General features: G+C 63.4%; 2 protein-coding genes and 1 long non-coding RNA gene across 6 annotated transcripts in view; 1 reads left to right on the top strand and 2 right to left on the bottom strand.

Annotated features, from left to right (window-relative positions):
• TMEM63A (transmembrane protein 63A) overlaps window positions 1–21,584 on the bottom strand; it is a 29,674-nt gene extending 8,090 nt beyond the window's left edge. Inside the window, exons 1-15 of one of the 4 annotated variants that reach the window (XM_047077154.1) lie at window positions 21,499–21,545; window positions 18,594–18,767; window positions 17,101–17,300; window positions 14,582–14,661; window positions 12,847–12,913; window positions 11,962–11,999; window positions 8,656–8,798; window positions 7,258–7,309; window positions 6,986–7,094; window positions 6,054–6,124; window positions 4,607–4,687; window positions 4,036–4,159; window positions 3,816–3,949; window positions 2,685–2,822; window positions 1,397–1,550 (exon numbers count right to left, since the gene is read on the bottom strand). In XM_047077154.1, coding sequence (XP_046933110.1) covers window positions 1,397–1,550; window positions 2,685–2,822; window positions 3,816–3,949; window positions 4,036–4,159; window positions 4,607–4,687; window positions 6,054–6,124; window positions 6,986–7,094; window positions 7,258–7,309; window positions 8,656–8,798; window positions 11,962–11,999; window positions 12,847–12,913; window positions 14,582–14,661; window positions 17,101–17,286 — 1,377 coding nt within the window. In that variant the 5' untranslated portion in view covers window positions 17,287–17,300; window positions 18,594–18,767; window positions 21,499–21,545. Of the gene's footprint in view, window positions 1–1,396; window positions 1,551–2,684; window positions 2,823–3,815; window positions 3,950–4,035; window positions 4,160–4,606; window positions 4,688–6,053; window positions 6,125–6,985; window positions 7,095–7,257; window positions 7,310–8,655; window positions 8,799–11,961; window positions 12,000–12,846; window positions 12,914–14,581; window positions 14,662–17,100; window positions 17,301–18,593; window positions 18,841–21,498 lie in introns of those variants that run through there. The other 3 variants (XM_047077155.1, XM_047077152.1, XM_047077153.1) reach the window with 3 other exon arrangements.
• Window positions 20,230–25,072, top strand: LOC124510304 (uncharacterized). Its single transcript, XR_006961666.1, has 3 exons — window positions 20,230–21,066; window positions 23,759–23,890; window positions 24,568–25,072. It is a non-coding gene; the product is annotated as an uncharacterized LOC124510304 (long non-coding RNA).
• LOC124510303 (left-right determination factor 1-like) lies at window positions 23,983–26,835 on the bottom strand. Its single transcript, XM_047077156.1, has 4 exons — window positions 26,538–26,835; window positions 25,290–25,536; window positions 24,740–24,982; window positions 23,983–24,466 (listed from the first exon to the last, which is right to left on the bottom strand). The coding sequence occupies exons 1-4, from the start codon at window positions 26,785–26,787 to the stop codon at window positions 24,103–24,105; spliced, it is 1,104 nt and encodes a 367-aa protein (XP_046933112.1). The 5' UTR covers window positions 26,788–26,835; the 3' UTR covers window positions 23,983–24,102.
• Window positions 26,836–27,166: the final 331 nt, after the last annotated feature.

Genomic DNA, 27,166 nt, shown 5'->3' with positions numbered 1-27,166 from the left:
ACGGAATGAGATCCAGGAGGGTCCTGTTCTTAGAACAGTGTTGCAAATATCTGTAGATTCTTGCTTTACCATAAGAAACCGAAACTGATTTAGAGAGAATCAGCAAAGAGGGTTCCACTCGGCCGATTCCACCCTCAAAAGAACAGACTTGGCCATACGTGCAAAGATGCGCAAAGGTGTGAACACTGACACGCTTTTAAAGATAAACAAAATTCTTGGGGCGCCTGGGTGGCGCAGTCGGTTAAGCGTCCGACTTCAGCTCAGGTCACGATCTCGCGGTCCGTGAGTTCGAGCCCCGCGTCGGGCTCTGGGCTGATGGCTCAGAGCCTGGAGCCTGTTTCCGATTCTGTGTCTCCCTCTCTCTCTGCCCCTCCCCCGTTCATGCTCTGTCTCTCTCTGTCCCAAAAATAAAAATAAACGTTGAAAAAAAAAAATTAAAAAAAATAAAAAATAAAAAAATAAAGATAAACAAAATTCTTAATGTGCGCAAGGGGTTATTATTGTTATACACCGAGTCGGGTAAGAAGGCCTGGGCCACACAGCAGCTTATGTGGTCACCATCACCAGAACCCCGCAAGGATCATCCGGCAGGTGCCTCTGCCCCAGCTTTGGGATGAAAACCCAGGGTTCGGAACTCGTCAGCTGGGGGACGGCACAGCGAGGCCCTCACGCCTTCTAGCCCCGCGTGCTTGCCCTGAGCGTGACTGAATGAATGCCAAGTGGAACTGGAGAAAAAAAAAAGATTTAGGGGGATATTTCAACAGAGCCCATTATGGGAAATCAGTATCTTTTTAATTTTTTTACGTTTATTTATTTATTTTGAAAGAGCGAGCAGGGGAGGGACAGAGAGAGAGCAGGAGAGAGAGAATCCCAAGCAGGCTGCACGCTATCAGCTCAGAGCCCGACACAGGGGCTCGATCTCACGAACTGTGAGATCACGACCTGAGCCAAAACCAAGAGTCGGACACTTAACCGCCTGAGCCCCCAGGTGCCCTGGGGAAACAAATATTGTTTTCAAGCAGAGCCCAGTTCAGGAAGCGTTTTGTTGTCTCGATTCGTCTAAGATTTTAAATAATCATTTGTTGCCTGTCTAGAATCAACGAGTCGACGATTATGTAACAGATACTTAACTTTCCATCAGTATGTGCCGTTCAGCTCACACGACCCTACCGCTGAACGTTCAGATTGATTTCGCAAACACGCACGGGCGCGCGCGTGTCGTAAACCAGTGTCGTAAATGTGGCCACACCTGCTCAAGGCCTAAAGGCACGGACGTGAGCTGAGAGGCACGGCTCCTGGTTCAGCCCCCACGTCCCTGGGCTCCAGCCACCGCCCCCCCCCCCCACGCCTTCTCGTCCCCAGCCCTGCAGGACGGGCTTGTAGCGTGGTCACTCACGTTGAGCTCACGGATGGGTTTGGTGACATTGAACTTGTCAATGGTGGACAGGATGATGGCGGGGGTGGTCAGGAAGAAGAGCCCCACAAACAGAGTGAAGTTGATGCCCAGCCACTGGAGCCACCAGCGGAAGCCCTGGACGGAGAGGTTCTTCCTGCAGGAAGGGACACAGGCTTGGAGGCTGAGACCCCCCCAGGCCGGGCTGCCGACCATGCCCCCGGTGCCCCCGGGTGGGTCAGCGGGTCACATCGAGGCCCGGCGAGAGACCAGACTGAGGCACTTGGACCCCAGGGGTACAGGTGAGCCCTCTGTACCGACCTTCAGCTCCAGCAAGGTCAAATGCGGGGTCCCCTTGAGTTCAGAGGGAAAACAGGTTATCCACCGCTCACACGGCTCCCCGGCCACAGCCCGGGGGCCAGAACCCACCAAAGGGACTCCACGGTCACCCAGACAGAACGAGGCTACGACACGGCCACGTCCGCAAGGACTGGTGACCAGCGACACGGGGCCGGGGGCTGGGTGCACGCAGGGGGAGGGAGGGAGGGGACAGCAGTGCCCAGGCCCCACGGCGGCCATGCTGGCCTCTCACCCCACCGAGAACACAGCAGCACGCTGCCCCCACGTTTGGGAAGCCCTGTGAACCATCAGAGGCCAGCTCGGAGCCATGGAGACGTTCCCAAAGCTCGCTCTGGGCGGGGAGCTGAGGCCAGCCACACTGGGGGCTCTGCTGGGGCTGCCCTCACCCCCGGCACTGTGCTCAAGGCTCACCAACGGCCCCCGTGGACGCGGCCGAGCTCAGCAGCGTGTCCCCGGGCTAGACCTAACGCCACACGATACAGCAGCCAGGGGCTACCGAGCCCTGAACCGGGGCTGGTCCGACTCAAGAGAACATACACGCCGGACTTCAGAGCTACTAAGTATGAAAAAGAGACGCGTCTCCACTAGAAGGTAACTGATCACGTTAGAGTGATAATATTTCGGATATATAGGGAGAGAGAGATTATGAAATTAAGTCGAACAGTTTCCTTTTACTTTTTCAACGCGGCCGAAAGGAAACTGGAAATTATAGACGTGGCTCCCGGACACCCCGGATGCCGGGGGGCATCACTGGAGCGCAGTGCCGGGTGTGGACGCCCCCCCCCACCACCTGACGCATCCCCCCCACGCCCGCCCCAGGCCCAGAGGGGAGCCAGGAGCTATATGGTGGGGGGCCCTGAAGGCCAGCTCGCACCTGTGATGCCCGGCCTGGGGCCCCTCCCCCCTCCCCGGTCCAGGGCCGGGGCCTCACCAGCAGATGTCCTCGGGGTACGTGGCAAAGGAGACCGTCCACTTGGAGATACGGAGCTCCGCGCTGCAGGAGGACGGCTGGGGCTCGCCTTTGCACCGGAGGCTCTGACACTTGCAGGCGTTGAAGTCTTTGAGGATGCTGCCAGGAAGGAAGAGCGGACGTGGCCGTGGCCCAGACACCAGGGGCACCGCGCACACGCGCAGAGAGGACCCAGTGAGGGCGGGCGCCGCGGGGCCCCGGGCCGTTGCTCTATCAGCGGGTTGCTAGGTTAGCCGTTGCTACGGCTCACGGGGAGGACTTGGCCTCATCCTCAGGACCACGCGGCGAGCCGGGGTCACTCCTGCCCCCGCATCAGGATCCCGAGGCTCTCCGGCTCAGGTGCGCACCCCGTCTGGCCGCCGCACCCCTGGACCACGGCTGCTCCCCGCGCCATCATCACCCCCGGCCGCCCAGGAAGCCGGGGCCACGGACGCACCGCGTGGCCGGGCCAGGGCCTCGCTGTCCTCACTTCTTCCCACCCTGACGCCCAGGGGCCCCCCCGGACTGCCACCTGGACCCCCGCCGTCTCCACGCCCCTCACTCCTGCCTCAGCACGCCCCCCTTTCCACGAGCCCCTCCTGGCTCTGGCCTGGCTGCAGGGGACTTTTCCCGGGTGTGCGGTGCCCGCAGAGAGGGCAGGGAAGGGGCACTTGTGTGGCCGCCTGCGTCCCCCACCCCAGGCGTGACGCCACTCCAGGAGCCAGAGCCCCGTGCTGGGGCCCACGTGCGCTCCACAGCCTGGCCCCGGGGCCCCCAGCTCTGCAGGAGGGAGACCCCCAGTGCCTGGGGTCTGTGCATCTGTGCGACAGAAAGCCCAGCACAGAAGATCATCTGCGGTCCAGAGTGGACATCTGAAGGGGGGGGCAGAATGCTGGACGCCTTCCCTGGCACGGCTGGTGGGAGCTCGGCCCGGGGGTGAAGCCACGTCAACCCACGAGGGACTCACCTCGCGCGAGCATCACCCCGCGCGTGTCACACGCACCCGGGCTGGGATGACGGGGGGAGTGTGGCCTGCCCCAGCCCCAGCCCGTCCCAGGGGCGGGTCGTAAGTCACCTGGAGGGGACAAAGGGCCCCGGACGCGCCCCACTCACTAGGTGGCCATGGACTTCTCCTGGAAGGTGACGAAGGCCATGCCCAGGGGCCGCTCCTGCACCCGGCGCTCCTCGTCCGCGATCCTCTCCAGCAGCCTGTCCCTCATGCGCGCGTAGTAGGAGACGGCGTCCTCCTGAGGACACGCACCCCCTCGTGACCACGGGCCCTGCGCGGGCGGCGGGGACCCCGTGGCACTCCCGCGGGGGGCCGGGCCCTCACCCACTCGCACCCCGGCACTGTGCAACAGCAGAACTGGCCGCAGGGCCTGGAGTTGATGAGGGTCCACTGGCCTGTCTTCGCCCGCAGGTTCGTGTAATAGGTCAGGCTCTTTTCTGTCTTCTTCCTGCAGGGGTGGGGGTAGGGGGGCACACGTCAGAGTCACCATAACCCTGCGGCACAGACCCCACACCCACTGTCCAACCGCCAGGCCCAGGAGCTCAGCTTTCTTTTTTTAAGTTTATTTTGAGAGAGAGAGAGAGAGAGAGAGTGCAAGCCGGGGAGGGGCGGAGAGCAGGGGAGAGAGAATCCCAAGCAGGATCCGCGCTGCCCAAGCGGAGCCCGACGCGGGTCTCGAACTCACGAACCGAGCCGAAACCAAGGGTCGGACGCTTAACCGACTGAGCCCCCCCGGCGTCCCAGGGGGTCAGCTTTCCAAACAAGAAAGGGGCAGAGCCCCCCTCCTGCCTTCCCCCTGGGGGCTCCGCCCAGGCCCCCCGCCAGCAGCGAGGCAGCAGGGTGGGCGGCCCAGGAGGGAGGGACAGGCTTCCGGCCGCCGACCAGCCCCGCTCACCTCTCCCTGCACAGGTGAATCAGCCTGGCCACGTCGTAGCACAACTGTACGTCCACCACTTCACACGTGGGATACGCGTCCCTGTGCGCAAGGCAGGCCGTTGGAGAAGAGAACCCCCCGCCCCCGGCAGGAGAGATCCCCCCCCCCCAAGTCCCCGAGGGTATTTTTCGGTGCCCACAGAAACCTCTTTCCTTTCGTCTTTTTACAAAGGGCGAAATTTTGAAATTCAACACAAAGAGGCCTTTTTTTTTTAACAGCACGAGAGCAAGCGCCTGAAACTGACAGGCTCGTGCCCGCTCGGCTGTACGTCAGCGGGCGCGTGTGCGGCCAGATGAATCCGGTTCGTGACCTCCTTCACCCACCCGGAGGAAGAGCACTGTCGTCTGTTCTGGCTCACGCCTACCCTGGGCCGTGCGGAAATCCTACCCAGCGTGTGGCCCCTCTTTGAAGATCACAGACCTTTCAGGTTCAGTGAACGCAGGGGGCTCGCAGCCCAGCAAACGTCTACACCCGCGTTAACAACCGTAGTAAGACCCTCCTCACAAGTGTGCTGTGTGTGTGGACTCACACCGGCCGGGTGCTCCCACGGTATTCACTATGCCGTCCTCACCATAGCCTGGGAGGTTCTGTCCCCATTTTACAGATGAGGAAAATAAGGGCCGGAGATGTTAAGCGACTTGTGCCCAAGGTCACACCGCGAGTGGCTGTCGGAGCCCAGATGTGAATCCAGGCAGCCGGGCACCAGTGGCCGCTAAACGATGCTCCCTGCCCACCAGACACGCAAAATCAGGCACTCGCTCTCTGTTTCTGCGAATCGCCGTCGTCCGCAAACAGTGCTGAGTTACACCGTGGTCACCCCGAGTCCCCGCTGCAAGTTAGTGGCTGCGGGACTGGGAGGGGCGCGTTCGGACTGAAGCCTCGGCTCGCCGCCCGGGGCAAGCCCTCCAGCCGGGGTCCCGGGGCCTCTGCACCTGCCCTCCCCTCTCCTGCTCCACACCCCCCTCCCCTGCATCCCAGGTACCCCCCCCACACACACACACACGGCCTCCCCCAGGGGAGCCCTGCCTCCGCCTCCACCGCAGGACTCCTTGGTGCAGGTGCTCCCTCCAGAGACACCCGTGGGCGGACGCCTGTGCCAGCGCAGGCCCCCCCCCCCCCCTCGGAGACCCGCTCGTGCCCTCGAGCTGTTTCTCTGCACCTACGCCCTGGCCTGTGCTCCAGCTGCTGTGGTCCCCCGGGGCGGCCTGCGGCGGACAGGCCTTCTAGACCCCAGCCGTCTAGACCCCAGCCTTCTAGAAGCCTTCCACAGCAGGGCTGGCACACGGCGGCCATGGGATGCTCGCGTGGCAGGGCCGGGCCCTTCGCCAAGTCTCTGGGCGCCCAAAGAGAAGACAGAGCGCCCGCCTGAGGCACCCGCCCTGCCTGGAGGGGCCACAGCCCTGCTCACCGGAAGTGGGTCTCCACCGTCTCCTTCTTGCTGTCTCGGGGGAGTCCCGTGATGAACAAGGTCCGCCTCACCTGCCAGAGACACACACGGGGGCGGGGGATGTCACCCCAGGGCACGCCAGTCCCCAGGTGGGCCCAGGGTTTCTGCCCTGTTCAAGCCCACCCAGCCCGCCCCTCCCCACGAACACAGTGAGAGCTCGGAGGGGCCGGTGCTCCCCTGGCAGAGCCCAGAGGGGGTCCTTCACTTGCTCAACCGACTGACCCCCCCCCAGATGCCCCTAATCAGAAAAATTTTAGAAGCTAATGTCAGGCATCTGGGTGGCTCAGTCAGTTAAGCGTCCGACCACTGATTTCGGCTCAGGTCACGATCTCACGGTTCGTGGGATCAAGCCCCGTATCGGGCTCTGTGCTGACAGGGCAAGGCCTGCTTGGGGTCCTCTCTCCCTTTCTCTTTGCTCCTCCCCTGCTCGTGCTATCTCTCCCTCTCTCTCTCTCAAAAAATAAACACATAAAAACCTTAAAAACAACAAGTGAATTGGGGCGCCTGGGTGGCTCAGCCGGTTGAGCGTCCGACTTCAGCTCGGGTCACGATCTCACCGTTCGTGGGTTCGAGCCCCACGTCGGGCTCTGTGCCGACGGCTCAGAGCCTGAAGCCTGCCTCGGATGCCGTGTCTCCCCCTCTCTCTGCCCCTAACCCACTCGCATTCTGTCTCTGTCTCTCTCAAAAACAAATAAACATTAAACAAAAAGAAATTTATGAAATAAAAAAAAATTAACAAACGAATGAACGAAAAGTTGAAGTCAACCGTGAGCACAAACAGGCCAGCCAGGTCCCACAGAGGCCTCTTTAAGCGCACGGCTCCCGTGTCCTGGCAACAGGCCGGGTCAAGGCTCCGCTCTGGCCCCACCCGTGACCCTCCCCGCCTCGCTCACCGAGTTCTCCTCCTGGTACTGGATGGACCGGGTGTGGTGTCTCATGAAGCCCACGGTGAGGAGGAGATAAATGACGGCAAAGACGGTGTGCAGCCAAAGGAGATCATCGCTGAGCGGGGACACCTGCCATCAGGGCCCGGCTCCCACACGGTGGGGTTTGGGGGGGGGCGGGCCCTCCACGTCTCCTAACCACCCCCCACCCCCACCCCGCACAGCAGTACTGCCCGGGGCATGCAGTGCCCACGAAGCCCTGGCCCCCGCCCCGTACTCACTCCGTCTGCAGGTTTGCGATGGTCGTCCTCCCAAAGCTGTAAGGGTCTTTGTCTGCAGACAAGCAAGACACTTAGTCCTAGGGTCACACTAGGGAAAGGGGACGGGGGCGGCCCGCCTCGGTCCGTGGGTCTCTGGGGAAGCACGAGACGGCCAGGCCCGTCAGAGGACAGGGACCGGCCGTCCGGTCTTTTCAGAGCTGTACCAACCCAAGGCCCCGCTTCACCCGACAACCTCTTCCCGACCCGCCGCGTGGGTAAGTCACAATTGGAATTTCTCTTGCTTTGAGATTCTTGTGACATTCCTTGAGAATCTGAAATCCTCCTGAACGGGTCCCAAAACCGAGCTGGGAATCCCTGGGCATGAGAAGTGGACTCGTGGGGCCCCTGGCTGGCTCAGTCAGCACACTGTGTGACTCTAGATCTCAGGGTCGTGAGCTCCAGCCCCGTGTTGGGTGGAGAGAAAGAGAGAAAGGAGAAAGAGAGGGGAAGGAAGGAAGGAAGGAAGGAAGGAAGGAAGGAAGGAGGAGAGGGAGGGAGGGAGGAGGGAGGAAAGGGAGGAGAGGGAGGAAGAAGGGAGGGAGGAAGGAAGAGAGGAGAGGGAGGAAGAGAAGGGAGGGAGGGAGGGAGGGAGGAAGGAAGAAAGAAGGGAGGAGAGGGAGGGAGGGAGGAGGGAGGAAAGGGAGGAGAGGGAGAAAGAGAAGGGAGGGGAGGAAGGAGAGAGGAGAGGGAAGAAGAAAAGGGAGTGAGGGAGGGAGGAGGGAAGGGAGGAGGGAGAGAAGAAGGGAGGGAGGGAGGGAGGGAGGAAAGAAGGGAGGAGAGGCAGGAAGAGAAGGGAGGGAGGGAGGGAGGAAAGAAGGGAGGAGAGGCAGGAAGAGAAGGGAGGGAGGGAGGGAGGAAGAGAAGGGAGGGAGGGAGGAAGGCGGGGAGGGAGGGAGGAGGGAAGGGAGGAGGGAGAGAAGAAGGAAGGGAGGGAGGGAGGAGGAAGCGGATTCTTTGGCATTTTGGAAGCCGGCCTCCCGCACTGGCAGGACACACGGTTCCAGGCTGTGACTTTGAGTGTCACGAACATCTCCCACACCCACTCACCAAGGCCTCCCGATTGTGATCGCGTGGGGGCAGGAAAGTATGAAACGCTCTCTGAAGGCCCCCGATCCTACAAGTCTTGGGGTTTTATTCCCCTTACTTAGAACCGAAGCTCACACCGGGGGCCCAGCTCCTGGCCCAGGCTCAGGTTCGGGGGTGGGGGGGGGGCCTCTTGAGAGGCACGGCCAGGCAGAGGGGAACGTTCCCGGAGTCACCCCGAGGCCTCCTGACACCTGGGCTGGGCCCGCCCCAGCCCCACGAGCCCCCCCCAACCCCACCCCGGGCCGTGAGTCACACAAGACGAGGGGACATTACCCAGCAAATCACCCGAGAGGTTGACGGGCAGGATGACGCACAGGGACAAGCAGCTGACGACCACCAGCAGGAAGATGACGTGTCTCTGGAAGGACAGGTAGTGGATGGCGTCCTCCCCACACCGCTCCAGAATCTGGTCATCGCTGCCCAAGACACGCACAGGGGACCCGGGTGAGCGGCAGGGCCGGGCCGGGCCGGGCCGTCCCGTCTCCTCACAACCCAGGACACCGAGCTTTCGGTCGCACAGCTCGGGAGGGCAGAGGCAGGGCAAGCCCGGAGCCTCCTTCCCAGCGCCCCGCGCCACACCCCCCACACCACACCCCCAGGCACCTGCTGCCCGCATCCCTGCAGACACGTGTGCAGGGGGAGGTCCCGCAGCCCCTCCTGCTTCTGTCAACACGTCAATCGTTCCGGGCTCCCCACCCTGCCGCCCGGCCCCCTCCCTGTGTCCTGCTGGCCTCACGGGGGCTCCACCCTTTCCTCCTTGCCCCATTTGGACGCTCCGGCCCCCTTGGGGACCTGGAAGATTCCAGGCGCTGACAGTCAGAATGCCACAGAGGGAAAAGGGGGGGGGGGGTCTCCCTGAGGGTCCGGCTTCCAGAAAAGCAGGAAAATTCTGCGCGGGCAGTGGTAAGAGAAGCGGGTGTCACGGCACCAAAGCAGATCCGAGAGGTGGGAGACCGGCGGGAGCCGCGGGCCACACGGCAGGCGGGGAGGGGGGCACGCCAGGCCAGGCGGGCACCGGGCGGATGCTCAGAAGCCAGCCTGCTGACGGACGTCACCCTGCGTGCTGCTTACCTGGAGGACAGAGCTTTGCACCTGACCACACCGGCTGCGCTTCCCGATCGCCTGCCAGGAAGTACCTGCCCTGCCCCCAACCGTGCGCACTAAACAAACAGGATGGGGGCCCAAACCTAACCCGGGCGACTTCCGACTTTCTTTCGTCAACAGGTTTTCTGGAGACACACCTCTGACCGACTCCCTGTCTTGCCAGGAAGGCAAAGCCAAGGAAACTGAGGGGACGCTTCGAATGTCACCTGCGACACTGGCCGCGAGCAGCTGTTAGAACGCAACTGTGGCCTTAAAACAGTCAAAGTATCCTTTCTGCGACAGGAAGGAGTGGACACTGAAAACATATCTAATACAGTGTTACAGGGACACGCGGAGTCCCAGTGTCTGATACAGTGTTACAGGGACAAAACCGGGGGACACGCGGAGTCCCAGCGTCTGATACAGTGTTACAGGGACAAAGTGAGGACACTCAGAGTACCAGTGACAGCCCCCCTCCAGAGAAATGCCTGTGCCAGCAGAGGGAACTGGGGGGGTGGGGCACGGAACAGGGTGGGGTATGGAGGGGAGAAGGGGGGTATGGGGAGAAGGGGGGGTATGGGGAAGGGAAAGGGGGTATGGGGAGGGGAAGGGGGGCATGGGGAGGGGAAGGGGGGTTGGGGGGAGGGGAAGGAGGTACAGGGAGGGGAAGGGGGGCATGGGGGGGAGAAGGGGGTTGGGGGAGGGGAAGGGGGTATGGGAGGAGAGGGGGGTATGGGGAGGAGAGGGGGGTATGGGGAGGGAAAGGGGGCATGGGGAGGGGAAGGGGGTTGGGGGGAGGGGAAGGGGGTGAGGGGAGGGTGGTATGGGGAGGGGAAGGGGTATGGGGGAGAAGGGGGGTATGGGGAGGGGAAGGGGGTATGGGGAGAAGGGGCGTATGGGAGAGGGAGGGGGTATGGGGAGAAGGGGGGTATGGGGAGGGGAAGGGGGGTTGGGGGGAGGGGAAGGAGGTACAGGGAGGGAAGGGGGGCATGGGGGAGAAAGGGGTTGGGGGGAGGGGAAGGGGGTGAGGGGAGGGTGGTATGGGGAGGGGAAGGGGTATGGGGGAGAAGGGGGGTATGGGGAGGGGAAGGGGGTATGGGGAGGAGAGGGGGTATGGGGAGGGGAAGGGGGTATGGGGGAGAAGGGGGGTATGGGGAGGGGAAGGGGGTATGGGGAGGAGAGGGGGTATGGGGAGGGGAAGGGGGTATGGGGAGAAGGGGGGTATGGGGAGGGGAAGGGGGTATGGGGGAGAAGGGGGGTATGGGGAGGGGAAGGGGGTATGGGGGAGAAGGGGCGTATGGGGAGAGGGGGGGGTATGGGGAGAAGGGGTGTATGGGGAGAGGGAGGGGGTATGGGGGAGAAGGGGGGTATGGGGAGAGGGAAGGGGTAAGGGGGGGTTGGGAGGAGGGGAAGGGGGTATGGGGAGGGGAGGGGTGTATGGGGAGGGGAAGGGGGGTATGGGAGGAGAAGGGGCGTTGGGGGAGGGGAAGAGGGGTATGGGAAGGAGGGTCTATGGGGAGGAGGGGGGTGTGGGGAGGAGCGGGTGTCGGGGGAGGAGGGGGTATGGGGGAGGAGGGGTGGAGGGAGGAGGGGGTACAGAGCAGATCTGCCAACAGCCTTTGCGGGTTACCATGAAATGACGACGCAGCGTGCCTCACGCCGCCCCACCCAACCCAGGCTGAGTGGGGTCCCCACCGCCGGGAGAGGGGAGCGGCCTGGGCCCCACCCCACAGTGGCCACAGGCCGCAGCCCCCCAAGGGGCACCCGCCGTGGGCACGTGTCAGGGGAGGGTCTGGAGACCTAAAATCCTCTCTGTGTGCGACGGACCCGCGCTCGGAGTGACCTGCCGCGTCAGAAGGAAACGCGTCCCAGTGACGTGATTTCGCGGTGGTGGGCAGGCAGGGGCCGGCCGACCCACCTCTCCCGCTGTGTCACCCGGGCCCCTCTTACAGTCGTGGAAACTGAGGCCCGGGGAGGGGGACGTACCCGACGTCCTGCATCCACCGCATTTCATCAATTCTAAGAGGCCCTCCTCTCTCACCACCTCCGAAACCGCGCCTCCTCCGCTCCCAGCCGCCCCCAGCTTCACAGGATTTCTCCCCACGGGCCCCAAACGTTAGCAACAAGGAAACTTGGAACCGGAGGAGCTGAAGGCGCAAAGCCACCGTCATTCCTCTGCTTTGCGCTCAAAGACCCGGAAGAGCCTCCTTCCAGCTGTGCCAGTGTTAGACACTAAGAGCGGTCGTCCCTGCCCAACGCGAGGGGGAAAGTGGCTTGTGCAGGCCGTGTGGGCCACCTGCGTGCCCGGCCCCCACACGAGGCTCCGCCTCGAACCCAGAAGCATCTAGGGACCCATCTCGGCGTCAGGCATTCCGGCTCCTTTCCTCCTCGCTGGCCAAGCGCAGAGGCAAAGCCACCCGAGGAAAGACAGGCAGACACGCGCGCCCACCCGCTAACACACCCACCCACACTCACGCACACACCCGCTGTACTCACTGCAGGCGGAAGATGGCAGTCAGCCAGGGACAGCATCCCTGGGAACGGAGAGATCAGGGATTAGCTTTGAGCATCTCTGTCCCCGGGAGGCGGATAGAATCACCTCCTCTGACGGTCACTAACCGTCTAACCCCCCGTTATATAAAAGCAGCGCTTTTGTCCCCAATCCAGCAAAGGCTACGGCTTGTCCCCAAGGCGACAGAGTCCACCGGCCCCCAGTCCTCTGGGACACGCACCCTGTGCCTGGAATGCTCGTAAAAACCTCTCAACTTTTGACAGTTTGCTCCAGGGCCGAGGCCTGAACTTGAACCGAGAGCCGGTGAGAGCTCAGAGCGGTTCTGGAACTGTCCTGCTGGATTGCCCGCAGTGCTGACCAAGACGCAGGACGGACACAAGGAAACAAGCCTCACGGATGGGACAGCCCCCCCCCCCCCAGGTGGGACTCTGGAGGGAAGAGGGTCTGTCGGCTGACTGTCCATCGCGTCTCTTGATCGTAACCCCTCCGCCCCCAAAGCTGGGCTGGACCCCGGCCCGCTGGGCACCTCCTCAGGGTCAGGTGCCGGGGAACCCGGCTGGGGCGCCCACCTCTGACTCGCCGCCAGCAGGCACGTCAGCAATGAACCGTCACACAGATCCCTGCGTGTGATCAGAGCCGAGCGCTGGGACCACAGGGGACTCGGGAGCCCCTGCCTCAGAGTTAACCCCATGTCACCCCCTGGGCCTCCCCACTGTATCCTCCCTGCGGTCCGTCCCAAGTCCAGGGGGCTCACCACCAGCACCTGCCACTCAGGACGCGGGGGGCCAAGTCGGCCCCCGAAACGGTACCCGGCTGCCCTGCCCCGCCCCCACCACGGCCACAGCCACGCCTGTCCAGTCGATACCAACCAGCTCGCTTTCAAAATCTTGTTGCCCAAAAGAGGACGACGATGACAGTCTCTGGAACCTGGAGTCGCTGGGAACACAAAAGGGAAAAATGCCAGGAAATCCTTTTTCGAAGTCTGAAAACCTCCGTCCGGTATTCCGCCATCCCTTAGAGCCCGGGACCAAAGCTGCGGCCTTCCTCCAAGTCTGGGACAAGATCTAACTCAGCCCGTGAAACACACCCACCAGGGCGGCGACCGCACCTGGGCGTGCAAGACGCGAAACCCCCGCGTTACGTGGGCCGGGTGACAAGGGGTCAGGGCACTGGCAGGCCGTCCCCGCGCCCCGCACCCTGGGGCCTCGGCTCCGGGCCCACCCAAGGGGACTTCAGACTGTTGACGTTTGCGATACGTCTCCCGGGACGTCAGATTAACCTCGTTTTATCAAATCGACACCACCACTGGCTGCAAGGGACATAATAATCTTATGAACCGATGAGAAAGACTGAAGTGTGACCGCCATTGATGGCAAGCTGCACCCCACTTTCAGGGACGAGAAAATGGGAGCGCGGGCGTCTGAATGCTGGCGGGGGGGGCTCCCCTCCCCTGCCCTGTGTGCGGGGGGTTGCTTGAGGTGTGTGAATTGTGTTCATTTTCACTTCCAGTTTTCTAGAACCGATTCCAAAACCTCACTCGCAGGGGCAGAAGACAGGAAGAACCTTGACCTTCAAAGCCTTCACAGGCAGCTCTCTCATATGACCTTCCGGGTGCCCTGCGGGGGACAGGGGACAGGAGGAGAGAAGCCCCAGAAGGTGGGGACTTGACCCCGGCCTTGTAGCCAGGGAGGAAGCGGGGCCTCCTGGGGTTCACAGGCTCAGTCCCTTTCCAGTGCACGGCCCCTCCTGGGACTCGGGGTGCCACAAACACATCACGTCCCCAGAGTCCCCCCCAAAACTGTCTAAGGCTCCCAAGAAGCCCTCGGGGCGAGGTGAACACCCTCGGGCTTTCGCAAACGCCAGGACCCAGGAGGCAGGAGGCGGCAGGGAGCTTTCGCAGCGACGCGGCCCGTGCCTCGCACAGAGACCACGGTCCAACGCCTGTGCAGCGAGGGTGGAGGTCGGCCTGGGGAAGCCGGGCGGCCCGGTGGGGGGAGCCTGGCCACAGGGGTGTCTCCCCCCACTGCTTCCTGTCCTGCATCTGACACCAGGTCCCAGGCCGTGCGACAGCCAGCCGGGGCTGGAGACGCCAGGGTGCGGACCTAGAGTACGGTCCCCCCTTGAGGAGTCGTGAGCCACCGGAGCCCAGGTGACGTCCAGCCAAGGGGGTCCCTGCTGCACCAGACTCACCCGACGCTGGCCGAGTGAGGGCCACCAGCCCACGCTGACCCTGAGCGGGGACAGGAGCAGCTCCCCGGGGGCTCTCCTCGCCCCCAGCCCCCAGCTAACTCATGTCAGAGAAGGGACACTCTTTCAACATTCAGGGTGAGGAAGAAGGGTGGCATCCCTCTCAGCTGAAAACGAAAGCCCCGAGTGTGTAAAGCAACTAGACTTCCTCCAACAAGGTTCACGGCCACGGCCACGGCCGTGGGAGAGGCACCTGTGGTGAGGAGAGACGGCTTCTGACCCAGGCCTGGCGGACGGATGTGCTCAGTGAACACAACGGAGTGTCAGCATCACGCGTGGGCCCCCAGCCCCGTCCCAGTGACACACACACACACACACACACACACTCACGCTCTCGAGGTGACATGTCCTGGTTACCTGTCTGCTTCTGACACCAGGGCGATACGGCCATAATCCCAGAATCTCCTTCTTATGATGGAAAACACCAAGATCAAACACTGACAGGAGAAAAGAAACCAAGTAAAGTGACTTCTCATTAGAGACACCCGCCTTAGGGGCAAAGCCCACCAGCCTGAACCCAGCAGGGCTACAAGGGCCCAGAGAGGGCACCGAGCCGCCCGAGGCCACACAGCTCAACCATCCGACGCTTTGCCCACCGTCTTCACGAGCGCCTGTCGCCGATGCCAGGGCACAGAGGCCACGAGCCCGGCCCTGAGCTGGCCCCGGCGCCCTCCTCGCCACGAGCATCGGCCCCGCTCTTCGCTCTCAGGGCAGCAACGGCCAGGACCCCCACCCCCCGACCCTGCACTGATCAGCCCTCGGTGCTCCTGAGCAGGAAGGCGAGACCAGGCCTCACAGCCGCCCAGGACCCGCTTCCTTCCTCTTACACAGAACTGCACTTAACTACAGAGCGAGGAAGCAGAGCTCCCCCAGGCCGAGCCGGGTGCTCCCCCAGGCAAGCCCCGAGGACGCCAGCACGGAGCCTGGAGGGGGGACAGTGCCCACCGAGGAGCCTGGACCCTGGCAGCTCGGTCTCCACAGCCTGGGGCCCTCAGCCGACCGCTCTAAACCCCGTCCAGCTGTAAAATCTGTAAGCTCCACACCACCTCCTCCGCGTTCACCTTGGCCGTCCTCAGACCCCGTCTTGCCTGGACAGACCCCCGCCCTTCAAGGGTCAGGGAGGGTGACACAGAGCCGTTTTCAATTCGCCTACCCCTGCCGGCCTCGGTCACAAACCAGGCTTTTATTTTTATTTTATTTCATTTCATTTCATTTCATTCTATTTTATTTCATTTTATTTTTTATTTTCATTTTATTTTCATTTTACTTTATTTACTTATTTTTTTAGGAACTAAGCTTTTTTGTTTTAAGGTTTATTTATTTATTTTGAGAGAGAGACAGAGAGAGCAACCGGGGGAGGGGCAGAGAGAGACAGAGAGAGAGAGAGAGAGAGAATCCCAAACAGGCTCCCCAATGTGGGGCCCAAACCCACGAACTCAGAGATCATGACCTGAGCCGAAATCAGGACTCAGATGCTTAACCGACTGGGCCACTCAGGCGCCCAGAACTGACCTTTTACATGTGGTTTTGTCTCCCTAAAGGGAATGCAGAGGCCAGAACCCCACGGGGGCCGCGTCCCTTTCGGGACCGTCTCCAGGTGGGCGGGGAAGCTGGTGGCTATTCCCGGAGGCAGGTGAGTCACGTCTCGGGACAAAGCTGAAGGCGGTCCGGCAAGCGCCCCCCCCCACCCCGCCGCCCCCTCTGCTGCCTTCTTGGGGTGTGTGTCTCGTGCGCCCGCGTTCTCCTGGCCGCTCTGGCTCACGTGTGCACCCACCACGTCCCCTGATAAACACCCAGCTCCCCTCGCCGGCGCCCCTGCAGCCGTGTCCACCCTCACTCTCCAGCGTCCCTTCTCGTTACTCCCACCGGCCCTCGGCGTCACCCGGCGCACCCCCGGGCCCCCCCACCCCCTGTCACCCGAGGCTGGTGTTCTCAACCTACACGTGGACTCCAAGAAACGGGTTGTCTGGAACCTAAAAGCCCTTTCTCGTAAATGTTTTTTAAAGTTTATTTATTTGAGAGAGAGAGAGAGAGAGAGAGAGAGACAGCGCATGAGCCAGGGAGGAACAGAGAGAAAGGGAGACAGAATCCCAGGCAGGCTCCTCCCCATCAGCACAGAGCCCACTGTGGGGCTCGAACCCACGAACCGTGAGATCAGGACCCGAGCCGAGATCAGGCGTCGGACGGTTGACCGACTGAACCCCCTGGGTGCCCCACAAAGCCCTTTCTCGTGAAAGCGACGTGAGTGGCAGGTGGGTTCCCATGCCAGCCTCTAAGGTGCCACTGTGAGGCAAACCCTGGGGCAACAGGGCGGATCTAAGTCCTGGGGACACCCCCCTCCCCAGCATGAGCTACTCATTTATACCCTCAGCAGGAGGTATGGCCACCCCACGGGCAGGAACACAAGAAGGGGCCCCGTGGCCCCCGGGAATCCCACCCAACCACCCGCAGGGGAGAACAGCGTACTGCAAACCGGGGGACCCCCTGGGAACAGGCAGGTCTGAGCCACCGAAGGCCGCGAAGGTGGGCCTTTCCCCAGCTGTGTCCTCTGTTCCGCAACTGATCCCCTAAAAGGCCCAGGACCCAGCGGGGGACAGGAGGTGACATTTCTAAGCTGGGAGGTGCGGCCACTCTATTCCAGCCCATGCCTCTGGTCCCTGTGGACTGACCCCTTCCACGGGCCTCACCACGCGACAGGCTGACTCTGTGACCAGAGGGACAGCTGCGTGTTCTCCACCCGCAGAGCGCGGCTCCCCGGGGTACAGCAGGCGAGGGGCAGAGGTGATGTGTGAACTCGGGCACGCCTGATCCCATACCTGAGTTTTCCAGAAGGCCCGGGGGGAGAGGGGGGGGACACGATTCAGGAGGGGACTCACCAGGAAGCAACTGACGTCTATGAGCAGGACGGTGGGGACGCCCCCGAAGGTGACCCCCTGGAGCACGGTGCTGTTTTTGGCCGTGTTGTAGCAGTACGAGTCGTTGGGCTGGTCCCCGATGCCCAGCCGCTCACGCACGGACACCGCCTTGGACCGCCACAGCTCCAGGATCAGGGAGTTGTTCATCGTGCCCCTTCTCCCTGGAGAGCAAACCGGGCAGACGGTCAGGGCCAGGGGTCCCCGGAGGGTCCCCCACCCGCACTGGCAGGGCCCGAGGTGGGCACAGGGGCCGCTGGGCGCTGGGAGCCAGCAGCAAGCAATCAGGGAGAGGCGGGCACCGGGCCCCGCGTGCCTGGCAGAGCCCAGGAGAATAGCCCCATTGTGGGAACAGTCCCAAGGGTCAGATGGCCCGGTGGACAGCTCATCAGGACAGAGCAGGGAGGGAGGTGGGGGGACAGGGGCCTGCCTCCTAAGAGGTGCCTGAGCTCCTGCCAGGAAAGTCCTCCCCGGGGAGCCCCTGGGGGCTCGGGGGGACAGTCAGGGGACAGAAACGAGGGAGATAAAGGTGGGAAAGACGAAGACGCAGGAAGAAACAAATCAGGAGGAAGGGACGTCCATCCAAATACGCACACACATGTCAGCTCCAGGAGGGCCCTGAAGGGGCAGCAAGAAAGGGCAAGGGGGGGTGGTGGAAGCGGGCGGGAAGGAGGGGCACACCCCCGCCCTCCCGGGGACCCCCCCCCCCCCACCTTCCCAGTCTAACAGGAAGGCCCGGCCTTTTCAAAGCAAATACGACTCCAGGTTACTCCAGGCTACTCGTAGACCTTTCCTTTCTGAGGCTTCTGGGAGCCCCGGGAAGCTAGGAAACCACCAGTGTTTGTCCCTGTCATCGAAGGCCCCCGAATTAGCGCCCCCTCACACCGTCTGTGGCTGGAGAGCCGGGAGCGATAACTCAGCAACCCTTCCTCAAGCTCCGACTCGTCTGTCAGGGGACTTCTGCGAGGTCTGCTATCTCTAACCTGCCACGGGGACAAAAATCTTGGGGACCAGAAGAAAAGGGACGGAGATATTTGGACTACCTGGCGATGCGGCTGGGGTGGTGACTGCCACTTCGACCCCCGGGACGGGCTGGCTGGGGACAATGTCACACACTCACACACACACACACACACACACACACACACACACACACACACAGGATGGACTGCAGGAAGCAGGTAGAGGCAGCTCCAAGGGCATGGGAGGATGACCCAGGAGCCTGAGTCACTCTCTCACCCCTTATGAGAGGTTTGGCAATGGCCGGACGATGTGACGCCACAGCCACGGAGCTGGTGGCCGTCGACAGACTCACAAAGACTACCTCTGGGAGGCAGATCTTGGTTTCCCTGCTTTAAGGGTCGCCCAGCGGCACCACCCCCGACAGAGCGCCCGGCCTGACGCTGTGAGGCCAGCGCCTGCCCCCCCCCCCAACCCCTGTCCGGCCTCACACATACCAGACGCCCAGGGAAGGAAGGACTGCGGGCGAGTCCCTGGGCGAGGTCCTCAGGCAGTGCCGGCAGAGACAGGAACAGTCCCGGCCGCCTCCCAAGCTGCCTCAGGCCTGCCACTCACTTCCTGCTGGGCTCTCCCGACCCCAGGACCGGGCCGCACGGCCTTTCCAGGCCTCCCTGAAGGAACGCAGAGTCACCAGGAGCTGCCTTTTCCGCTTTGGCTCCCGCCCGCCCCAAGCCTCTGAACTCAGGGCCTCACATGCAGCCTTTGGTGTTTCCACCCTGCTTCCCCCGCCCAGCTCCCCCCCCCATCCCCCACCACCACCCAAACTGGTTCTGGGCGCTCCTCTGTGCTGCCTGCCCCTCTCTCCTCCTCCAGCATCAGCAGCCTGACCTCTGGCTCGAGGCCCCGCTGGGCCCAGGGAAGGTCCACTCCACAGAAGCACGGGTGGCTATGGGCCCCCGGTAAGGGCCTCCCCAAGGGCAGCTGCTACCCGAGGGCCAGGATCAGGAAAAGGGACACAGCAGAACAGGGAAGGCTTGAAAGGTAAAGTGGAAAGGAAAAATCACGCCCATAAAATGCTCACAGAGGGAGCACTGTCCCTGGAAAGGAGTGGCTACTGGGGGCGGGCGGCCCTGGCCGATGCTGCTTGAGGCTGAGCAGAGCAGAGGGCCCCTGGGAGGAAGCCCCCCGAGGCTCGTCTCCCTTGTACCCCCTTCCACCCCGGGCACACCTCGGGGTCCCTTCCCTCCTGCCAAACTGGCTCCCCGGCTGGTTTTACACGGTCCGATAAGAACTGGCCAGGTCGGCCAGCAAGGACTGCCAGCCTGGTCGGGGGGGGCCTCCGGGCTCCCCAGAGCCAGCCCCCTTCCGGGGGAGGGCACAGCTTTGGAGGGGGGTGGTCTCTCTCAGACCTTTCAGCTCGATCGTGGACTGTCCCTGCGCTGGACACGCATGGCGTCCAAACTCTGCTGAAAGGTCGCGCTCCCTCCAGGGCCAGCTCCCCTGCACTTTCCCCAACAGGACGCTGGGGACACAGCCAGCACAGGGCAGCCTCGCGGGCTGGGGAGGAGGCCCTCCTTCATGGATGTGCAGTCCTCCCTGTGTGCGTAGACAGACCTATGTGAGTGCCTAGCACGTATCTATGCCTGCCAGAGGCTTCTCCACCACCAACGTGAGGGCAGGAAAGCCACAGTCACCGTGGAGGCCCCGCAGCCCCTGGAGCAGGTGACTCGGGTCCCCAGCTCGAAGTTCAGCCCAGGTGCACCCCAGAGCCTGGCCGTGGCCGTTGGGAGGGAGGGCTGGGTCCAGCAGCTGGTCTCCCACTTGCCACAGCGCTAACCCACGGCCCACGTGTGTCCAGCAAGGACCGGCCCACACAGCACACCTGACCACCTCCCCCTTCCTTCCGGAAACGCCGGAACGTAGCACCAGGTGCGTGAGCATCATCAGTTCTTACAAAAAGGCCCCACACAAATTCAGGGTATTTTTATCATCGCAGATCTTCCGGTTTTGTTACAATAACAAGACCACAAGCAGCCCGGGTCCCTCCACCACGGGAGGAGCGGACTCGGAGCTCCCAGACGCAGAAGATTGTGAAGGAAACACAACGGGGGGGCGGGGGGGGGGAACCCAGGAACCTGGACAGCTGTCCACCTCCGGAGATGTCAGCCCTGGAGCGTCAAGAAAACGGCCCAGCCTTTGGCTACAGTGGGAGGCAGCGCGCCCAGCAGATACCGAGCAGCCCTGGAGTTTGGGCTCAGACAGCGGCTTACACATTCAGTGCCTCGACTTCCATCCCTGTGAAGCAGGGCGGTGGTATTTCTCTTAACCCGGGCTGTTGGGAGGCCCACGCCTGAGACCCTGTGCATGAAGCACTCAGCCCAGCGCCTGGTCCGTGAGCACCCAAAGGCTCCTGGCTTTTATTTTAAGTCACTCCTCCAGCCAATGGGAAACACAAGGTCAGCACCCGGTCCAGGTTTTTCCCCTGTTAGAGCCCAGGGAACAGCCAGGGAGACCTTTGCCCCAACACTGAACAAAGAGGTGGTGCTCACGCCCACGTGGAGGCAGAAGCGACTCAGGGCTGTGACAGGTGTCCGGAGGGAGGGGAGGAGGGAGGAAGACAGTGATGCGGGGCGGCTGGAAGGGAAAGGAGAAACAATACGGGTTGTTTCTCGGGTTCGGGATGATCTGGAGTCTGTCCCCATCCCCCACGGCCTCAGCCCTGTCGGAGCAGGAGCCAGGGCCTCAGAAAGGCGGGTCTCCCTCCCCTGCCCCCTTGTGCCCCGGGCTGCACTGGTGGGCACAGCCCCCTGGCTTAACCGCGAAGCCTGGACACCGCGGGGGTAGCGCGCAGGCACTCCTGGGCCTGGAAGGAAGCTCGAGGTCGTCTGGTCAATCACCCCCCCGGGCAAGTCCTGCGCCAGCGGCCGCCCCACCCGGGGCTGGGACGTGCAGGCCGCCCCGGAGTCTCAGGTAGCCCGTCGTCTTATCAGGTCCCCGAACCCGGTGGTTTGGGTTTCCAGGTGGAGATCTCCTCCTCCTCCTCCCCTCCCTGCAAGGCCCCCTCCCCCCACACCCCGGCCTCCCTGGACTCCAGCAGGGCCGCGGGCAGGGGTCACCGAGGGATGGGCCCAGTGGCTCCCACCTGACCCCCCCGGGGGGGGGCGTCCTAGAAGGAAGAGCCACCCCCTCCCCGGCTGCGCTCCTGCTCCCCGTCCGGCCGGGTCAGCCCCCCAGCGAAGGCCCGGGGGGAGGGGGGGGCGGGGCGGTCCAAGACGGCTGCGGGGAAGCTAGAGAAGCACGTCCCCGCCCTGCCCGGAGAGGGAGTCCGCGCGGGCCGGGACCCTGGACTCGGCCCCGGGAGGGCTGCGGGCGACCCCGACCCGGCGCCCCTGCCCACCGTACCTGCGGCGCCCGCGCGGCGGCTGCACCTGACCGGCGGGTCCCGCCCCCGAAAAGTTTCAAAGTGAAACTCCGGGCACCTCCCGCACATGCGCACCGCGGACCCAGTTTTCGGATCCCGCCCCCGCCCCCTCCCGGCCGCGCGCCGCCCCGGGACTTGCGCCCGGAACCCGACCCCGCCCCTGCGCACCCGGGGCCACCCCGCGGGGGGAGGGGGCGCAGGTCCAGGGGTCCAGGGGTCTCGGGGCGCGGGGGTGGCTGCTCCTGGGGCCTTTCTGGGGGTCCCGCTGGGGAGGGAGACCTGGATGGCGTGTGCCCTTGCAGCCCCGGCCTCCTCCGCCTCCGGGCCTCTGTGGTTGCAGCGATAAAGGCGCTATCTTATCTCCCTACGCAACACCGTGACCCTGACCTGAGCCCCGGCCTGTGGCTCCCTGCGCTGGGCTGGGGTCCGGGTGTCTCCTGTTGCTTCCCTGAGGGGTCTTTTCCGTCCCATCTGGCCTCCTCCTTCTCCCCACCCCGCTCCCGCCCCCACTAGTTATTTCCTGGAGTTTGCAGAGGGCCCCTGATCTCGGCCCTGCGCCCCTGAGCTCGGCCCCGGTCCGCTCAGCCCAGTCCACTCACCCCTGCGCTTGGCCCCGGTCCTCTCGGCACTGGTCCCTCCGCCCGGTCCAATCACTCCTGCGCTCAGCCCTGGCCCGCTCAGCCCCGGTTCGCTCGGCCCGGTCCACTCACCCCTGCGCTCACCCAGGCCCGCTCAGCCCCTGCGCTCTGCCCTGCAAGTGTGTGGACATCTATCCTTTCCTGCTCTTACCTCCGCTGCCCAGAGCCTCACACTTGATCCCCCCCCAAGGTGATGGGGGTGGGGGGGGTGTTGGCTGGATGTCTCCCCCCCCCCCCACCTACCCAGACTTATCAGACCTCCTTTCACACCCCTCTCCTGCATGTCCCCACTGCCTCCCTGCCTCAATTAATGCCACCAGCACCTGCCTGGTCTGTGCTGAAGGGTCCAGGGAAATGCCTGGTTCTAAGTTTATCTATTTTGAGAGAGAGAGAGAGAGAGAGAGGGCACACGTGCACAAGACAGGGAGGGGCAGAGAAAGACCAAGAGAGAATCCCAAGCAGGCCCTGCACTGTCAGCGCAGAGCCCCAGGCGGGGCTCAAACTCAAGAACTGTGAGGTCATGACCTGAGCTGAGATCAAGAGCCCGATGCTTAACCCACTGAGCCCCCCGGGCACCCCAGCAAGTGCCTGGTTGTAACTAATCTCTGTAATTAGAATGGTGAAGCCACCCACTGACCAAAAAAAGAAAAGCAGAAACGTCAGGGTCTTTGACTTCACAGCGAAGGGATTTCTAAGTTTTATTTTCAGTAGGTTAAGTTCATTTCAAAATCAAGAGAAGGCCAAATGGGTGAGAGGGTGTGTTGAGGTAACTAACCACAGCCCCTGTTATGGATCAGACAGTGTGGGGGGTGCTTAAATCTCCAGTAAGTATATGGGAGTCAGGAATCGTTCTGTTTGATGGGGAAGGAAACAGGGGTTTGCAGAGTGTGGAATTCAGAGCTAATTAGTGCTGTGCAGACCGGCTAGGAATTAAGGTGTCCTGGCTAGGATCCTGCGACAAAGTCACAGCTTAACAGCCCCTATAATCTGGGCATTCTAAATTGTCTGGGGCCCCCAGGTGGCTCAGTCGGTGAAGCATCCGACTTTGGCTCAGGTCACGATCTCACAGTCCTTGAGTTCCAGCCCTGCTTAGGGCTCTGTGCGGACAGCTCAGAGCCCGGAGCCTGCTTCAGATTCTGGGTCTCCCCCTCTCTCTGCCCCTCCCCTGCTCACACTCTGTCTCTGTCTCTCTTTCTGAAAAATAAACATTAAAAAATGATAAAAAATAAATTGTCATGGCCAACGTTTTCCAGAGGTGCTCCCCTCATGTGCCCCTAAATCTAAAGGAGTGACCTACAGGCTTGTGCGACTGATGATTTTCATCACAGACTTTTTTATTTTGTAGCAAGTAGAATTGAAACAAAGCCGGCTTGCTGTGCCCAGAACCGTAGGGCGTCCACCACGACAAAAAGATGTCTGTTTCGATTGTAAGAGGACAGACACACAGGGCTCAATGTGTTTCAATCCTAGCTTCCTGTGTTGCTCAGCTCCTTCCTTGATTTTCTAAGCAGGTTGACCTAATCTCTATAGAACTTTCTGTTCCCTTGGGGTTCCGGGGAAAATAGAGAAATACAGAATAAAACGTGTTTCATTTGTTTATTAGATTATGCCCTTACAATCCGGGTTGGAAATGCATAACCCGTACTTGACCGGACCACGTAGGCCCTTTCCACAGAGCTGAGCCCAGACCCAGTGAGGGGACGAGGAGACAGTGACGGTTTGGGAACTGACAGAGGTAAGTGCTTGGGATGTGCAGTGAATGACCAGAGCAAAGCACGGGAGTTGTGACCCTGGGCAGAAAAATTAGGAGATGAGCTGAATGGACACAGGAAGTGAATTCTGAGCTCAGTAGATGGCCCGGCGTTGGCCATCAGCAGTCCTTAGTCCCCAGCTGTCCCGATGCCCGGATGCACACACAGGCAAGTCCATCGGAGGCCACGGCCAGCCCTAAGGCCCCAGCCTCCTGGGCACGGGCGCCCCGTCCCACGCGCAGCTGCACTTCTCCACCCTCATGTTGGGCAGGCTGACCACCTGGGGCCTGGGCCTGCCGCCCTCCTTGACGCCCACGATCAGGGGCAGCGAGGTCGTCTCCGAGGCGACGCACTGTCGCGGCCCCGGGAACGGCCGCCTGAAGGTCGGGGGCTCCGGGGGCTGCTGGCACGCGCCCACACACTCGTAGGCCAGGAAGCCCGGGGGCTCCAGGACCCAGTTCTCGGCCCACCGCATGCCCCGCAGGTCAACGTAGGTCTCCTGGCGGCAGCAGCGGGCGCCCTCCGCCGCCGGCGCCTCGGGGTCACAGTCGCCCTGAGCTCTGCGGGCACGGGAGGGGCGCAGGTCAGCTGAGCTCACGGGGTGGGGGGTGGGGGGCACCCGGGAGGGAGATTCACCGCCAGCTCTCGTCACGTTGCACAGGCTGGGGTTTGCGCCGGGGACGGGGAACCACCAATCACCAGACCCTGCGCAGTACGTGACCTTAGTCCCGGGAGGGGGGGAAACCCCGCGTCCGTTGATTCCCACGGCGCCCCTGGGAGACCCCACGCCAACCCGCCCGTTCGTGGGGGCCCCCGAGGGCCCAGGCGCCTACCCGTAGGCCCCGAGGTCCAGGGTGTGCAGCTCCAGCTGGGGCTCGCCCTGCCCCGTGCCCTCCTGGCCCTGGGACGCGAAGCGGAGCAGCGTGTGGGCGCCCGAGGCCCGCGGGCCCAGGTGCGCCCTCTGCACGGACACCTGCAGCAGCAGCGGCTGCCCAGACCGGCCCAGCTGGCGCCAGAAGTTCACGGCCTCGGTCACGTCGAAGGCCTTCCAGCCACTCCCCTGGAGGGACACCAGCCTGCGACACCCGTGGAGACGGGGGCCTGAGCTGGGGCTGGGGACACCCCCTGGGGGGAGCCTGCCCCCTCCCCCTCCCCTCCCTTTCTTCTCCCCCCCCCCCCACACTGGGCCCACATGCCACCCTCCCCTTCTCCCCCTCCAGCCCCCTCCCCCTCCCCCTTCCCCCCCTCGGGGCCCACCCTCCCCCTCCCCCCTCCAACAGCCCTCCCCCCCAATCCCCCACCCACCCCCACCCACCCTGCCGACCTGGGCCCCCCTGGGCTCCCCTTTCTCCCCACTGGCTAGCCCGGCCACGGCCTCCCCACCTGGAGTCCACCAGGTAGGTGCGGTTCGAGCTGTCCTCGTGGATGCGCAGCCACTCGACGGTGACGCGGGCGCGGGCGCCGTGCGGGGACAGCCGCTCCAGCCTGCGCAGCGCGGCCTTGGGGACCGGCTCCTGGAAGAGGCGCAGCACGGCCCGCACCAGCTCGCTGTTCGGGGGCAGGCGCCCCTCCATGCCGAACACCAGCACGTGCGTGGAGGCCTCGGCCGCCAGCAACCTGCCCGCCACCTCTGGGGACGGGAGCAGGGTCAGGAGGCAGGTCGGGCCAGCTGGGAGGGGCGGGGCCCAGAGCCAGCGAGCAGAATCCCCCAGGAAGGCGGGGAGAGGTGGGGGCGGGGCCTCACCTGCACAGCCGCCTTTTTTTTTTAAAGTTTATTTGTTTATTTTCATAGAAAGACGGAGCAAGTGCAAGAGGGAGAGGGGCAGAGAGCGAGGGAGACAGGGAATCCCAAGCAGGCTCCGTGCTGACAGCGCAGAGCCTGACGTGGGACTCGATCCCACGAACCCCGAGATCACGACCTGAGCCAAAACCGAGAGTCAGACGCTTCACCGACTGAGCCCCCCAGGCGCCCCGACACGCAGCCTTCTTTAGGCGAAGGGGCTCAGCTAAAGTGGGAGGGCCAGCGGAGAGAGGGAGGCAGAGAGCCACCGTGGAAATCTGCGGTCACCAGCCGAGAGTGGCCTTTCCAGGAGGGAGGGCAAGAGCCCCGACTTCCTCTCCTCTCCCTGCCTGAGGGGCTCCTGCCAGTGAAATGTCCCCAACCGGAGGAGGAGGCGCCTGGGGCCTGTCGCCAGCTCCTGTTCCCCAGAGGCACCAGGCCCCGCGTCCCCAACGCCTGAGGCTCCGGGCCGACGGTGGGACCACCTGACCATGGGCCACGTGGCCGCCAGCGGTCAGCTCTGCAGGGCGTTCAGGACGAGCCTCCTCGTCCCCAGGCCTCCAGGCGCCTGACCGGCCAAGGCCATCCTCCCTGTCACTAACCCCAAGTCCCCTTTCTCTGTCTCCCCTCCTCCCACGGGGCTTCTGCACCCACGAGGGTGTCGTTCCTGCCTCGCCTCTGCCAGTGGGGCCCCTGGTGCAGACGGAGCCCAGGGCCCCGGACGCAGCCACGCTCACGGTCCCGTGGAGCCCGGGCCCCCCGCCCCACGACGGCCGCCCCGGGACGGGCCCGCCGGCCTCGGCCTCCCCGCTCCCAACGAGCACCGGGCTGCGGCGGGAGGGGGACCTCACCTCGGACTCTCTGGCTGAACCTCTTCCCGCGGGAGTGGGCGCCGTGGCTGCGCCGCAGCAGGGCCACGTACTGGGCCCTCACGTGGGCCGGGGTGACCAGCCCCTCCACGTCGCGCCGGTCCAGGACGGGCGCCTCGCGCAGGCCCAGCTGCCGCAGCAGGCTGGCCCGCACCTGCTCCCCGGTCAGGGCGGCCCCGGGGCCCGTCAGGGACAGCGCCCAGAGCGCCCAGCACAGCCACAGGGGCCTCATGGTGCCGCCCGGGGATGGGGGGGCGGGGGTCAGAGCGCACGCGTCCCCCGAGGAGGCTCGGCGAGGGTCCCAGCCCGGTGTGCGGAGGGCCGGGCCCGGGCCAGCTTTATAGGCAGCCCTGAGCTGGGCCCGGGCGGTGGGGGGAGGTCACACCCCTCGGACCTCCTGGGAGCTCAGCAGCCAGACGGTCCTTGGGCCTCGAGGAGGGGGCCGTCTGGAAAGGGCACAGAGGCCCGTCTGGACTGTGGACAGCTGGCTGTTGCTATCTGCACGGTGGCCGGGAGCCCCTGCCTTGCTTCGCGCCGCCTGCCCTGTTAACCTCACAGATGTGTCTCCTGGAGAAGAAGCAGGCGTCTCCTCTGTGCCACGTTCCCAGTCT

Source organism: Lynx rufus, unplaced genomic scaffold (assembly GCF_022079265.1).
Source record: "Lynx rufus isolate CCGP_SWC_20201006 ecotype Redwood Valley unplaced genomic scaffold, mLynRuf1.p SCAF_15, whole genome shotgun sequence".
Lineage (NCBI taxonomy): Eukaryota > Metazoa > Chordata > Mammalia > Carnivora > Felidae > Lynx > Lynx rufus.
Note: the sequence above shows the minus strand (reverse complement) of the source record. Positions and strands in the feature narration are given on the sequence as shown.